Below are 14,484 nucleotides of genomic sequence, written 5' to 3'. Positions count from 1 at the left end.
CAAGGACTTTTCTATGGTGCTCATCACTGTAATATCAGAGTGATCCACAAATATTAATGTATCTTCATGACACTCCTTTGAGGTGAGGGGTGGCATTTCATTTTGCAAATGGGGAGATGAGGCACAAAGGTTAATCAAGCATATCCACTAACCAAACTGAGACACTTAGAACCTGATTTTTCAGAGTAACTTAGCATTAGATAGAACTAGCTCAAAGCACAGCTCCATTGACTTCAGTTGCAGCTGTGAGCGCTCATCACTTCTGCAAATCAGACTGTACAGTCTCAGCTCAGGAACCCAGGAAATAAGGAACACACAATTAGTGACCACCTATGAACATTTTGGTTTAAGTCACTTGCCCAGCAAGCCATGGAAACTCTGTGGCAGAGGCATGGATAGAATCCAGTTCTTCAGGGCAGCATTCAGCTGTCTTCCCCATGAGACCAATGAAGCAGGAATCCTACAGACAACAGCCTCCTTCACTACACAACCATGTTTCATTCCCAGAGCAGGTCCATCCCTTCATTGAATGAGGCAGGGGTCCTGTGGAAAAAACAGTGTGTGATCACGTAATTAAAAACTGTATCATAATGCATACACATGGGATGAATGAATTAAGGTCGCACAATTCCCATTCACCAGTCAGAATTCCCCATCAGGAAAAAACAGAGAGTTCTCCTTAGAGGAAAAAAAAAGTCTTCTCCATTAGTAGTAACCATACTTATTGCAATTAATCCTTATATTTCTAGTCTACAGTATTTTATACCAAAGATTGCAGGTCAGTAGTACACACAGCTGGGACATCTGATCAGCTCCTTTGTCCTACATGAAAAGATTGAGTAAATATATTCTCTGGAGCTGGTCAGGAAAATTCCAACAAAACATTTTGTCAGAATTTGCCCTTTTGTTGTAATCAAACCATTTCACAGAGATGATTTCCTGCCAGCTTGTCCACCTTATTCCACAGCAGGCTGATGGGGAGCCAAGAGCCAGGGAACCCTGGCTCTGAGGTTTGCAGCTTCTCAGTAGCCTGGGCTTCCAGGATCTCCATGGCTTTGGGGCAGCCCGTCACGCAGTCCGCCGTGGAGACAGGGCTCTCAGGGCTTCTAGGTTCTGCAGCAGCCTACTACGCAGACTACACCAGATGCAGAGCTCCATTCCCTTGTGTGGATAATTACAGTATTTTGGGGTTGTGTTCCAAGTCAGAATGAAACCAAATATCAAAATCCTCCACAAAATGGGATCACTGTTCTCTTCCTACTTCCAGCTGGTGGGCCTTTTCTTGTAAAGTGCCAAGTGACCTTGACACTTCCTTATTTCAGTGGGAGTTGAAGGCACTCAGCAGCTTACAGGATCTGACAGTTTATTATGCACACTATGCTTACATTTATGTGTATCTGTACATGCACAAAAAATATGTAGAGACTAACCTACATTGTAAATACGAGAGATAACCCTAAGCACACTCAGTGTATTCTGGTGATTTCATTGTAAATATGGGAATGAAATCACAAGTGGCTTGTGCTATTATTGGCACTCAGATCTGCATATTACATCCTGTATAGCTGTGTTCAGTTTTCCTTTGTTGTATTTAATCAAAGAATATTAAGATCTTTTCCCCCATTAAATTAATATGAAATTATAAGATTTGGAGAGTTATTTATGAAACCTTTAGTGTCCTGTGTTAAATCTTTTTCCTTATAAAGTAGCTTTATTAAGAACTCTCTTCTATTTTCTAGCCTCTACTATTTTCTTTATGCTCTTTGGATTTTAGATCACCCATATTTTGTTGGTGTCCAGTTTCATCCAGAGTTTTCCTCAAGACCTATGAAGCCCTCACCTCCATACCTTGGTCTCTTGCTTGCAGCAACTGGGACACTCAGTGCGTACTTGCAACGTGGATGTAAATTGTCTCCAAGGTAACATTATCATTTGCTTGTTTGCCTACAGTTTCAGCAGGACTATCCTTTATTGATACAATAAATCAGGAAGGGAAGGGGGGGGGTTATATTGATTTTTATTACATTTATGAGAAAAATCCTGCTTAAGACTGGCTGAAAACAGTCATTTGAAGAGCGATATTTCAGTATTTTTCCTCCTCAGAGACTGACAATAGTAGGATCAGAAACAATAAAGTACTACAGTAATGAAATGCAAATAGGTACATCCTGACTGGCTGCAATCAGTTCCAGGAAAATTATTTCTCACCTCACAGGAGGTGTCTGGCCCTCTAACTTCAGCTGTGTTAACAGTTATTTTATCTGGAAAAAGGTCTGCTGGCAGCTCATGTAGTTAGGTGAAGTTCTTACCTATCTGTATGTGAATGATCATAACAATGAAACAGTGAATGTCAAGGTTATTTTGTTGCAGCGAGGTAATAATATTGAGCAAGCAGAAAAAGGCCCAAAGCAAAACCCAAGTTTGGGGAGGATTTGAACCTAGGTCAGAATTTTGTGGCTGCGCCAAACCAAGATCTCTGATCCCAACAGCCACAGACCTGTCTCTGTAACCAAGGTAAAGTTCCTGGGACATTTCTTTTTTATAGCAATACTTTTCAGCCTGTTAATTAATTTATATTTGTAAAATGCATTAATGATCAAAGATGCCATGTTAATACTAATAATTATAAAGAGCATGTGAGGCCAGGGGAAACTAGGGTAAAATGGCAAAGCTTCTCAAAATATAGACCACTGTAAGATAACCTACTCAGATCCAATTTTGAAGTGCTCCGCTATCCTGAAAGCAAAGTGCCGAACTTACCAGTTTTGCTTTTTTTCTGAAGACTCAATAGGAACATAATAATTACCAAGCCAATTCAAACTGCTGGTATTCTGGTTCTTATAGTTTACAGCAGATCTTTCAGATGCAAGTTAACCTCAACTCTAATGGTCCTGGCCATTGTATAATGATGTACATATAGGGAAAAACTCCTTCCTGACTTCTGCAGGCCATCTCTTATAAATCATAATATTCAGATATTACCTTAACAGGGCTGTCAATTAATCACAGTTAACTCATGCCATTAATTTTTTTAATCGCAATTACGTTTTTTGAATTAATCATGATGAATCACACTGTTAAACAATAGAATACCAATTGAAATTTATTAAATATTTTTGGATGTTTTTCTACATTTTCAAATATATTGATTTCAGTTACATTACAGAATACAAAGTGTACAGTGCTCACTTTATATTATTTTTTATTACAAATATTTGCATTTTAAAAATGATAAAAGAAATAGTATTTTTCAATTCACCTCATACAAGTACTGTCGTGCAATCTCTTCATCATGAAAGTGCAATTTACAAATCTAGATTTTTTTTGTTACGTAACTGCACTCAAAAACAAAACAATGTAAAACTGTAGAGCCTACAAGTCCACTCAGTCCTACTTGTTCAGCCAATCGCTAAGAGAAACAAGTTTGTTTACATTTCTGGGAGGTAATGCTGCCCGCTTCTTATTTACAATGTCACCTGAAAGTGAGAACAGGCATTCGCATGACACTGTTGTAGCTGGCGTCACAAGAGATTTATGTGCCAGATGCGCTAAAGATCATATACCTCTTCATGCTTCAGCCATTGTTGCAGAGGACATGCTTCCATGCTGTTGATGCTCGTTAAAAGAATAATGCATTAATTAAATTTCTGACTCAACTCCTTGGGGGAGAATTGTATGTCCCCTGCTCTGTTTTACCCTCATTCTGCCATGTATTTCATGTTATAGCAGTCTCGGATGATGACCTAGTACATGTTCGTTTTGTAAACACTTTCACTGCAAATTTGACAAAATGCAAAGAAAATACCAATGTGAGATTTCTAAAGATAGCTACAGAACTTGACCCATATTTAAGAATCTGAAGTGCCTTTCTGAATCTGAGAGGGATGAAGTGTGGAGCATGCATTTAGAAGAGCAACACTCTGATGCGGAAACTACAGAACACGAACCACCAAAAAAGAAAATCAACATTCTGCAGGTGGCATCTGATTCAAATTATGAAAATGACATGTGTCAGTCCACACTACTTTGAATTGTTATTGAGCAGAATCTGTCATCAGCATGGATCCATGTCCCCCGGAATAGTGGTTGAAGCATCAAGGGACATAATTTTTAACACATCTGGCACGTAAATATCTTGCGAGGCTGGCTACAACAGTGCCATGCAAATGCCTGGTCTCACTTTCAGGAGTCATTGTAAACAAGAGCAGGCAGCATTATCTTCTGCAAATGTAAACAAGCCTGTTTATGTGAGCGATTGGCTGAAGAAGAAATAGGATACATTGGACTTGTAGACTCTAAAGTTTAACATTGTAGAAAATGTAGAAAACATCCAAAATATTTAAATAAATAGTATTCTATTATTGTTAAACAGCACAATTAATCGCAATTCATTTTTTTAATTGCTCGACATCCCTACTTATTAACCATTGCTACAAATGTTATAAGAGGCGTGGTCATAACGTTATCTATCCCGTTTTCAAATCCAGAGTTTCATTTGATGTCCTCCTGTAGTAGTGCATTACACAGGCTATCTATAAATTGGATAGGGAAGTACAGTGTTATTGGTTCTAAATGAAATGCCCTTTCATTTCTTTAAGTGCCCCTTTGTTCTCAATGCGTAAAAGAGCGTGGTGTATGTATCTGGCATGGTAAAAGAAAATTAAAAAAATTAAAAATCTACTAGTCAGCCATTCCAACTGTTGATCATCCTAGTGAGTATTAAGTATACTAGTAAATGAAAGGGTATTTCTGAAAAAGTACAGACTATTAGGGAGATACCAGAGAAAAACTTAAATTCTGAACATAGAAAACAAATGTGATTCTTGACAGTTGCCATCCTAACATATATTTTCTCTCCTTGGTAAAGTAACGAAACAAAGATTAAGTAAAAGAAATCACTAAACATTTAGGACCAGATCTTAGCTGGTGTAAATTGGAGTATATCCATTGGCTTCAGTGCAGCTATGCCAGTTTACAGCAGCTCTGATCCCTAAATCCAAAAGGGACCATAAGCATAAGCATCATGGGTTTATAAATAAATATGTATAGACAAAATATTTGATTATAAAGCTCATAGATGAAGAGAGAACTTCAGAAGTAATGTATTTGGATTTTAGTAAAGAATTTGGTACTGAGTCTTGTGAAATCTTGCTTGAAAAGTAGTAGAAATTAGCTAATGTCATGTTGGTTGAAGTACAATAAACTATTAGAGAAAAAAGCTAGCACCATGTAAAGTTGAAAGAAGGTGTCTAATGGAAACCACAGGAATCATTAGGCCTGGTCTTTTCTAATAACTTCATTAATGAGTCTGGAGGAGCAGGAGCGGTAACATAAATTAATGACATTTGCAAACAATACTAAATTTAGGAGGAGTTGGAAACACCAGTCAGGGCACAGGATGTTACAAAAGGACTTGGACAGTTTAGAAACATGAAAGAATGAAATGAGATTCCACTTGGGAAAATGCAAAGCAGGGAAATAATCGTCCTTCTCTACCTAGTTCTGAAGCATTCCATTAAATTCTGAGCACCACATTAATAGAAGAATATTGACAAGTTAGAGGGATTGAGAGAACAGAAAAGTAAAAGAACTAACCATGTGTAATTTAGCTAATGATACTTAAGGAAGGGATACAATATCCAAATATCTGAAGGGTGCAAATATGAATGGGCCAGAGACCCCTCCATCCTTCCAAAAAATGACCACTGACTGAGGGGAGGTCCTGGTGGGGGGTTGTTGGAGCGTGAGCCTGCCCCACAGAAGGAGCTCCTGTACCATGGGGCTGGGCCCAGCTCCCCACTCCAGGCATTGTGATTTGGCATGTGGGGTCACAGCACCATTTGGTTTGGGGGCCCTCTCAGACAGGGGTCCCAGGGCAGAGTACCCCTTTTACCTCCTGCTCTTTGCAGTTCCTTGTGAATGGGGAGAAGTACTTAATGATTATCACTAGAATAATGGAATGAAATTAAGAAAGGGGAATTGAGGCTGAATATCAGGAAGAACTCTGATGACAAGTTATATCTAGCTCTGCAATAGTCTGCCTAGAAAAGTGGTGAAAGCTCCTTACTTTGCACACTGTAGTAGGCAATACACTAGACAGTGTAAAGTAGGGCCTTGGCTACACTGGCGCTTTACAGTGCTGCAACTTTCTCGCTCAGGGTGTGAAAAAAACACACCCCTGAGCGCAGCAAGTTACAGCGCTGCAAAGTGCCAGTGTAAACAGTGCCCCAGCGCTGGGAGCCCGGCTCCCAGCACTGCAAGCCAATCCCCACAGGGAGGTGGAGTACCTGCAGCTCTGGGAGAGCTCTCTCCCAGCGCTGGCGCTGCGACCACACTTGCACTTCAAAGCGCTGCCGCGGGAGCGCTCCCGCGGCAGCGCTTTACGGCAGCAAGTGTAGCCATACCCTAGGAAACAATCCAGCATGGCAGGGAAAATAGTAGAACAGGAAGTTAAGAACTGCATTACAGGAAGACTGGCCTCTATAAGGGGGAAGTGGCTGATCTCAGCTGTGCCATAATTAACTGTATCCAGCCTGAGTGGGTCAGGCTATTGGGGCCAGGTGTTAGTTTGATGAATATGTGGGCCTCATAACAAGGCTTGACAGTGAATATTTAGGAGGAAGCCATGTGAATATTTAAGAGGAGGAAGACATGATTGGAGTGAGGAGGTGGGCTCAGCCTCATGGAACAGGAGCACCTTCTGTGGGGCAGGCTCACTCTCCAACCACCCCCTACAGTGGTCAGGTCTGTAAGAAGCAGGGAGGTCCCTGGGAGAAACTGCCAGAGTCCCTGTAGAGGGAAACAGTGGGAAACCTGCTAGGAGGAAAAAGCTACTAGGGAGAAAGCTGTGGAGAGCAGTGCTCAGTTTAAGGTGCAAAGAAGAGCTGTGCAGAGCCTGGGAGTAGAGATGAAGAGCAGGGAATGTCAGAGTAACCCAAAAGAAGCAGAAGAACCATTTGTTTGCCTGTTCATTTGAATTTTCAGTTGGAATTTTGTAATACCAGAAGGGGACTGAACTGTCTGGAGGGCTGGGCCACGGAAGCCACAGACTACTGCCTGCAGAACCAGAATGGCAGACGCTAGGGGGTGTCAGAGGGGAACTACCCTAGCAATGCCAAGTCCTGGTTTCAGGGGATATTCTGGTGGTGTTCCCCTCCCTCTGCCAGTTATAAACTACTATATCAGTTCAGCCCAATGGTCTGTCTAGTCTAGTACCCTGCCTCTACCAGTGGCCAGCACCAGATGCTTCAAAGGAAGGTGCAAGAGACCCTGAGGTGGACAATTACAGGAAAACCTATAGGGGAAGTTCCTTCCTAATCCTAATGAGTTAGGGGTAGATTCTCAATGAGGACATAAGCATTGCAACACTAACTCCTAGGTGTCATGCTGTCTGCTATAATTCTCAACCCTGACTTAGGCACCGAGACTCCCTGTGCATTAAATGGGGAGTTTATGTGTCTAAGAAAGAGATTCTCTGAAGCCTTCAAACTGAGTGGGGAGCTGCTTAAACTAGCCAGGAGTGAGATGTAGAGGAAAGGGGTGGGAATTAGGGCCCATATGCATAAAAGGATTTTGATACCTAACTCCTATTGAGCTGTACCTTAGGCACTTGTTTCTGCTTTAGATTCTTAGCCATGAACTTTCTCCTGGAGCAGAGTGCCCCCACGGCTTGCCGCCCCAAGCACGCGCTTGGCATGCTGGGGTCTAGAGCCACCCCTGCTGACACTATTGGTATAATTCCTAGTGTCTGAGGCGTTCTGGGCAAAATAAGACACAAAAGGATTGATTTTTTTCTGCTGTGTAGTGGAGAGAGGGGAAAAGCCCATGCTTCCCTGATCTTCAGGTGCCCAGCCCTGGTGTAAGTTAAATGGGGCAGCTTTAATTTCTGTCATTGACATAAGATCCTTCAGAGATCTCTCACCATTAGAGAACAGGGCACAGTAGAACCTTGTTTTTCCACACCTCCCCCCCCACCCCTACCTTCTATTATGCCAAGAGTGGAGATTTCAGCAGTGCCTCCCCCACCAGCTCTTCCGCTGGTGGAGATTCCTGCTACACACGGGGAATTCTCCAGGGGAGTCTCCAGCTGGTTTAAATTTGATCTGCACCACAGCAGATTATGTCTTGTTAAGACATAATCTTAACTCCCTGCCCCTGTAGGAGCTGAGTTACATCAGTGAGGAGACACACTGCAGTTTACATTCATGCCCCATCACCACATGAACACATCCGATGATTTCAATAGTAACATGAACAGGAAATCCTCTCTTCTTAGCTGCACCTAGGCACTACATTGACTGATACATGATGATGTGTGAGGGGAAAACAGATGTACAGTAACTAGAATAAACACCCCAGGGGTCTAAATGTAGGTGAATTTGATGCTAATGGAACTCTTGCTTGAGTGCTGAGAGAGGAGGAGGAGGCTGGATCCATCATGAAAAAGTCTGTATAAAAAACCTGCTCCTACATAAGAGTGTTTCTGCTTGCTATCATTTGGGAATATCTATCCCCCAGCTCTTGCCCCAAGTGATATTTCATTTTATTGTAATTCACTGATATTTTTTAAAGTCACATTTTGCCCTAAATTAACTCCTGTTCAATCAATCCCAAAAGATAATTTGAACCTTAATGTTCATATCTGACAGGCAGGATAAGATGGAGTAGCTAAACATAACAAGCAGGCATTAGTGTCAAAATGGCTCTGAGGAAATGTTCTCGGGCAAAGCTAATGGCATCATTTTGTTCCAAGAAGTCTTTACTTTTTTTAACAAATACTTAAATCCATAAAAGGCCTGATCCAACTCTCACTGAGTCCATTACAATATTTCCTTTGACTACTGTGGGAGTTAAATTGAGGCCAAAGTGACTGACAGAGTCTTCACCATTATTCTTTCCAAGGCCCAAAGGTTCTGTTCTGAGAACTGGAGTTTGACAAGATATAGAGACACCACCTGCTCGCCTGTTTTCTCTTGGCCATGCCCTCACACTGTGGATGTGCAGGGGAAGGGTGGCGGGTGGCATAGAAGCTGCTACAGTGGCCCTACACAACTCTATCATTCCCCCTTGTGGTGGGAATATGGTGTTGCCACAGCAGCACAAACCAAGTGAAGCAGGAGGTTGGGATCTTGCTCAGCTCAGGACACACAAACTGAAAGAAACTCCATGGAAGGAAATAAATGCATAGTTTTTTTCAGGGAGGGATCACTCTCAATGGACAAAAGTTTCTTAAAGGAAAAACCAATGCTTATTTGATTTTTCCACCACTTTTGTAGCACACTTCAATGAGATTTATATAATGTATTTAATATTAGCCACCTCCCCCATCACAAATAGCTATTTAATCGTTATGTGTAATATCTCTGCCTCATTTCAATGCAATTTGAAAGGAAATACATGCTTGTTCCTAAGAGAGGAGATTACTCTTTGCTGGATAATACAACCCTGAAACTCTGTACAGATTTTTTCCAGTATATAATACATTTCATATTATAGTAAATCTTATAAACTTGACGCAGATATTGGTTTGCAACATAAGCAGCTGTTTTTCTGAAGCAAGACAAAAATCCTTAGCTTTTTAAAATTAACAGTATATATGCTGGATGGAGAAACAAAAGGTAGGGCACGTTTCCTCAAACTAATAAAAGTTCCAATATTTGCAAGTGCTAATAGAAAACTTTACGGCTAATTGTTTGTGGTGTTATCATAACATGGCAAAACACTGCAATTAATTACTGTACTTGAAAATGTTCTGTATTATACTGTATTAAACGCATAACTGTTTTAATAATACAAAGTTTTTGTTCCATGCTTCCTTGGGCACATTCAGAAAGAGGTAAGTACAATGGCAATGATTTTCTGATGAAACTGTGTGTGTCTGTGTGCATCTGGCATGCTTGATCATATTATTAGCAACACTTTTCTTCACTATAACTGGTGCATGCTGGTAATGTAATTGTTTCCCACATATTAAAATCCTCAGATTGGTCATGTAGTTAGTCCTATATGACCCACTCTTTTAACAAGTTTCAGAGTAGCAGCCGTGTTAGTCTGTATCCACAAAAAGAGCAGGAGTCCCTGTGGCACCTGAGAGACTACAAATTTATTTGAGCATAAGCTTTACACAAAGGAAGTACAGAAAATTATAGGTTAAGACTTAGGGCATATCTGCACTTGCCATTTAAAGTGGAAAAAGTCCCTTTTTTGTGCAAAAACCATGGGAGCGTCTACACTTGCCAATGACTTTCTGTGGTGAAACTCAGAAGTTTCACTGCAAAAAGAAAACCACCTCCATAAGAGGCAAACAACTCTTACCGGTAATGCTTTTATGGTGATGTGCAAGTGAAGGCACATTCTTCCTGTTTTAGAGAGCTTTTAGCCTCTGGAGGATATCCCACAGTGCCTAGGTGACCACTCTGGCCAGCTGCTCTGATGCCAGGTAAACAGACATCCACTCCTTACTCCAGTAAAGCTCTGGGAACTTTAAAAGTCCCCTTCGTGTTTTCTTGGCAAGTGTTCACTTATCATCTGGCTAGGTGACAATGCCCGCTCCATGGAGCAAACAATCTCCTGCTTGAAGCAATGCTGAGCTGCTGGAACTGATCTATGTTTGGGGAGAGGAGGCTGTGCAGGGACCCAGGATGCCCTGCGATCACCCCCCCCCTACTCGTCCCACAAGATCCATTGTCAAAATGGAGAGAGCTGCACTGTGAGATAGTTGCCCTAGAACACTGCTCTCATTGGCAATGGAAGTGCTGCTAATGTAGACACACTCTGACGCTTGAGGAATTAAGCGAGTACACAAACCAGCACTTTAATTTCACTGATTCCCTATCACTGGTGAAACATACAATGCAAAAACTCTGCAAGTGTAGACATACCCTTAGTAAATATGAAAGCAATTGAGGGTTGGTCTACACTTAAAAATATACAGGCGTAGCTATATCTCTCAAGAATATGAAAAAAACACAACCTCAAGTGACAGAGCTCTGCTGACAAAAACCCCAGTGTAGGTGTGGCTATGCTGAAAGAAGAATGCTTCTGTCGGCATAGCTAATGTCATTCAGGGAGGCAGTGTCCTTACATCAGCAGAAAAACAACATATTCTGTGTCTGCACTGGGGACTATGTTGCTATAGGCGCCTGTCTCCTACAGGGACATAATGAGTTATGTTGTTGCAGATTTCCTCTAGCAATGAAAGTCTGAAATTAAATAAGACAACTTTGCTGTCATATACCGTATCCTACTCTTCTACAATTTTAGTGTTTTAATTAGATAATATATAGAACATGAACAAGACAAGATTAAAGTCAAATCCAGCACCCAAGGCAAATTCCATTGAGCCCCAGCATAATTTAGAGCAGTTTAATGACTTTTCTAAATTACCTCAACTGCAGTATACCATCTCCCTTCCAACAAGGCTGCAAGTCAGCTCACCAGCTCTGTAGCTGTCAGAGGGAGCTACCAACTCCCTGGTTTTCACAGCCCTCCTGTGATCGCAGGGAGGTAATACAGCTGGGGGATACACTGTGGGAGAGTGCCAGAGATCCACCTGGAGTGTTATCTTCTGAACAGGTTTAATCTGGGCATGCAGAAGAGCTGTGATTGAGCCCAAGAGCTCGCCAACCCAGATACATATCCTTTGCCATAAGCTGTGCAAGGAGCTGTCCAGCTGAACTCTTCTGAAGAAAATGCAGTCTGTCTGATCAAGACTGCTGTGGCCTGTTTGAAGTTCCTTCAGCTGATCACTGTGCTGCTTTACATTCTTCACCATTTCTTTGTTCTGTTCACTGATAAAATAATCACTAGCACACTAGTTTCTCTCCTGTAGAAAACAATGTATCTTTATAGGAAACAGGAGATGAAGGGGGAAGTTGTTAGGATGTTAGTAGTGAATTGGTAATGATCTTGCTCTGAGGATGTGATTTTGAAATAGCAGAATTTCAATTTGAATATCAATTAAGTTTTTTGGTCAAGTCAAATAAATAAAAGTGGGCCTTTAATTAGAGCTGGCTAGAAAATGGAAATTCCTTCACATGAAAAATATGTCCACACTGCGATAAAAGACCCACAACATGGCCATGGCTGGCCTGGGGCAGCTGATTCAAGCTTGCTGGACTTGGGCTGCAAGTGCCCCAAGACCCCACGGGGTGGGGGGGTGTCTGAGAGCCCAGGCTCCACCCCAAACAATCTACTCTGCCTTTTTTAGTCCCATAGCATGAGCCCTGTAAACCTGAGTCAGTTGACCTGGGCTGTGAGGCTCACTGACCTGGACCTTTTTTGCTGTGTGGACATACCTTTAGCCTCTCCCTATTTTTGGGTCCAGAGCTGCAGAGAGCCCTGGGTGCTCAGTCTCTTCAGCCCCAGAACTAGGAGGAGGCAGGAAGGCTGAGCGCCTGGGCTCTTTGCCGCTCCGGTGCTTGGGGTGAAGGCAGGGAGGCCTGAGATCCAGAAAGGCAGATTCAGGACACTCAGCCACGGCAGTCCTTTTGGAAGGCTTTTGTCAGTTTGACTTTCTAGGAGGCAGCTGGGAAACCACCATTTTGATATGCCTGACAGAAAATCAGATTTTTCTGGCTATATTGAAATTTCCTCATGGAACATGGTTTATTCTGAAAAGGGCATTTTTTGTTGGAAAATCCTTCAATGGAAAATTCCCAAGCTGCTCTACTTTAAATTTTTCTCAGTGTAAAAACAAATGCCTTCTCTACTGTGAATGAGACCATTCCTTTAGAATCTCGTGCTGAGAACGTGCGACTCTCAGTGACATCAGCGGTGGCTGCAGTCACTCAGCCTCTTCAGCATCAAGCTGTTACGGTTAAGATATAGTAACCAAGCAAAAAAATAATATATTGTCAGTGTGGAGGACTGGTTCTCATCAGTTACTTAGGACTCAATTTAGAAAAGCCCTTAAGCAGACGCTTAAGTCCATTCCTATTGAGGAAAACACATTACAATGGCATTACAGTCATGCCTGTGCTTACATGCTTTCCTGAATAGGGAGGCCTTCCTCAAGCAGGAGCTTAGTGTGGGTCATTGGGGTTGAAGGGCTTGAGACAAAACAATTATTTCTTCTACACCACTCACACAATCTGTTCTTTCTTGCTAGTGATAGCTACAGTGACCTCAGTGATGACAGTTCTCCAGAAAAAGAACCTCCTGACTCAGAAACAAGCTGAACTCCCTGCATGAGAACAGAGAATTGGAGAACGCTACTGAGGTGAACAGGGTCCTTTTGACTTACTGCAAGAGACAAAGTTATCTTGGGTCTCCTTCTCACTCCAAATCCCCCCTGAAAGCTTACCTTTTCTCCCTTGCCTGCAGCATTTAATTTCTCTCCCCTTCTGTTGTTTAACTTTGTAATTGTATTATTAAAATCTGCAGTGTGTTTTGGGTACAGTTCTGATAGTGTCTGAAAAGCTATTCTTTATAATTATACTTCTGTAATCTTCCCAGAAATTGTTTTCTTTACTTGTTTGTTACTTTAGCATACGACTCAAAATAAGTTTGATTCCATTGTGTTGACTTGATTTTGGTTTTGCCCCTCTTTGAGCCATTTCTTTGTGTTTTATTGTCGGTTGTCATATTTCTACCGGAGATGGACACTGGGCCTTAGGACAGCGAAGACACTTCATGATAAATCTTGGGGTTCAGCCAGTGTAGGGATGTGAATTTAGCAAGCTAATATTTTTAAATTGGAGCTTTGTTTGCTAATATACTCTTGCTAAAGTCCTTTTGCTTCTAGTTGTTTGCTTCTATAACAATAACCATAATGGTCTCCACAGCTATCTGAATGTATATTTCCCTTGAGGCATCTGACCTTGGCTAAGTCATGGACTAATCCACAATCTTACTGTAACCACTGAGACTTAACCTACACAAGGCCTTCAAGATCATGGCCAGTGTGATAATCTCATTCATCTCTTCATTCTGAACCACGATGCGGTGTTCTTGAATACCGTTGTATGCAGTTCATTTTAGGTTTCCATTTCCCCAATTTGATCCTCTCCATTTGCATGGCGTAACTGCTGACTGCTTTCCCAAATTGGTGATTAAGGCTGCATATAAATAAGGTAGACTGAGGCTCAGGAAATGTGAGTTCTGCTCTTAGCAAGAGCAACACTGTGACACTGTGTGTGTCTATAACTGACACCAAATTTATGAGATCCAGTTTAGCTTTGACTATGGGTTTCCCAACAGAGTGCATGATGGCAAATCCTAATATGCCATTAATTTAGTTACAGAATTGTGACTCTTCAGTTGCAAATTGTTTGCATAAATGTATTTCTGTGGTGCTTTAAGTTACTTTGCCAACAGTTTCAGATTGAAGAATCCACATTTTTATTTTGATTTCTCACCAGCAGGCACTAATTACATTCTGTAGAATTGCACCAGATGAGCAATTAGCACACAGCTTTACTTATAGGCATAATCAAATTACAAAAGTGATCATTGCCTCAGTTACCTTCATTACAATATTAAGAT

The 14,484-nt window shown here is 41.5% G+C and overlaps 1 protein-coding gene across 9 annotated transcripts in view; it reads left to right on the top strand.

The window, feature by feature from the left end:
• The window catches only part of CTPS2 (CTP synthase 2), a 165,164-nt gene extending 151,945 nt beyond the window's left edge, over positions 1 to 13,219 (top strand). For 6 of the 9 annotated variants that reach the window (XM_030573700.1, XM_030573693.1, XM_030573720.1 and 3 more), the window contains 2 exons: positions 1,775 to 1,919; positions 2,371 to 3,038. In XM_030573700.1, the coding sequence (XP_030429560.1) occupies positions 1,775 to 1,919; positions 2,371 to 2,509 (284 nt within the window). In that variant the 3' untranslated portion in view covers positions 2,510 to 3,038. Of the gene's footprint in view, positions 1 to 1,739; positions 1,920 to 2,370; positions 3,039 to 9,829; positions 9,836 to 13,108 lie in introns of those variants that run through there. The other 3 variants (XM_030573665.1, XM_030573674.1, XM_030573730.1) reach the window with 3 other exon arrangements.
• The last annotated feature ends 1,265 nt before the right edge of the window (positions 13,220 to 14,484 follow it).

The sequence above is a fragment of the Gopherus evgoodei genome, chromosome 1, assembly GCF_007399415.2.
Source record: "Gopherus evgoodei ecotype Sinaloan lineage chromosome 1, rGopEvg1_v1.p, whole genome shotgun sequence".
Lineage (NCBI taxonomy): Eukaryota > Metazoa > Chordata > Testudines > Testudinidae > Gopherus > Gopherus evgoodei.
Note: the sequence above shows the minus strand (reverse complement) of the source record. Positions and strands in the feature narration are given on the sequence as shown.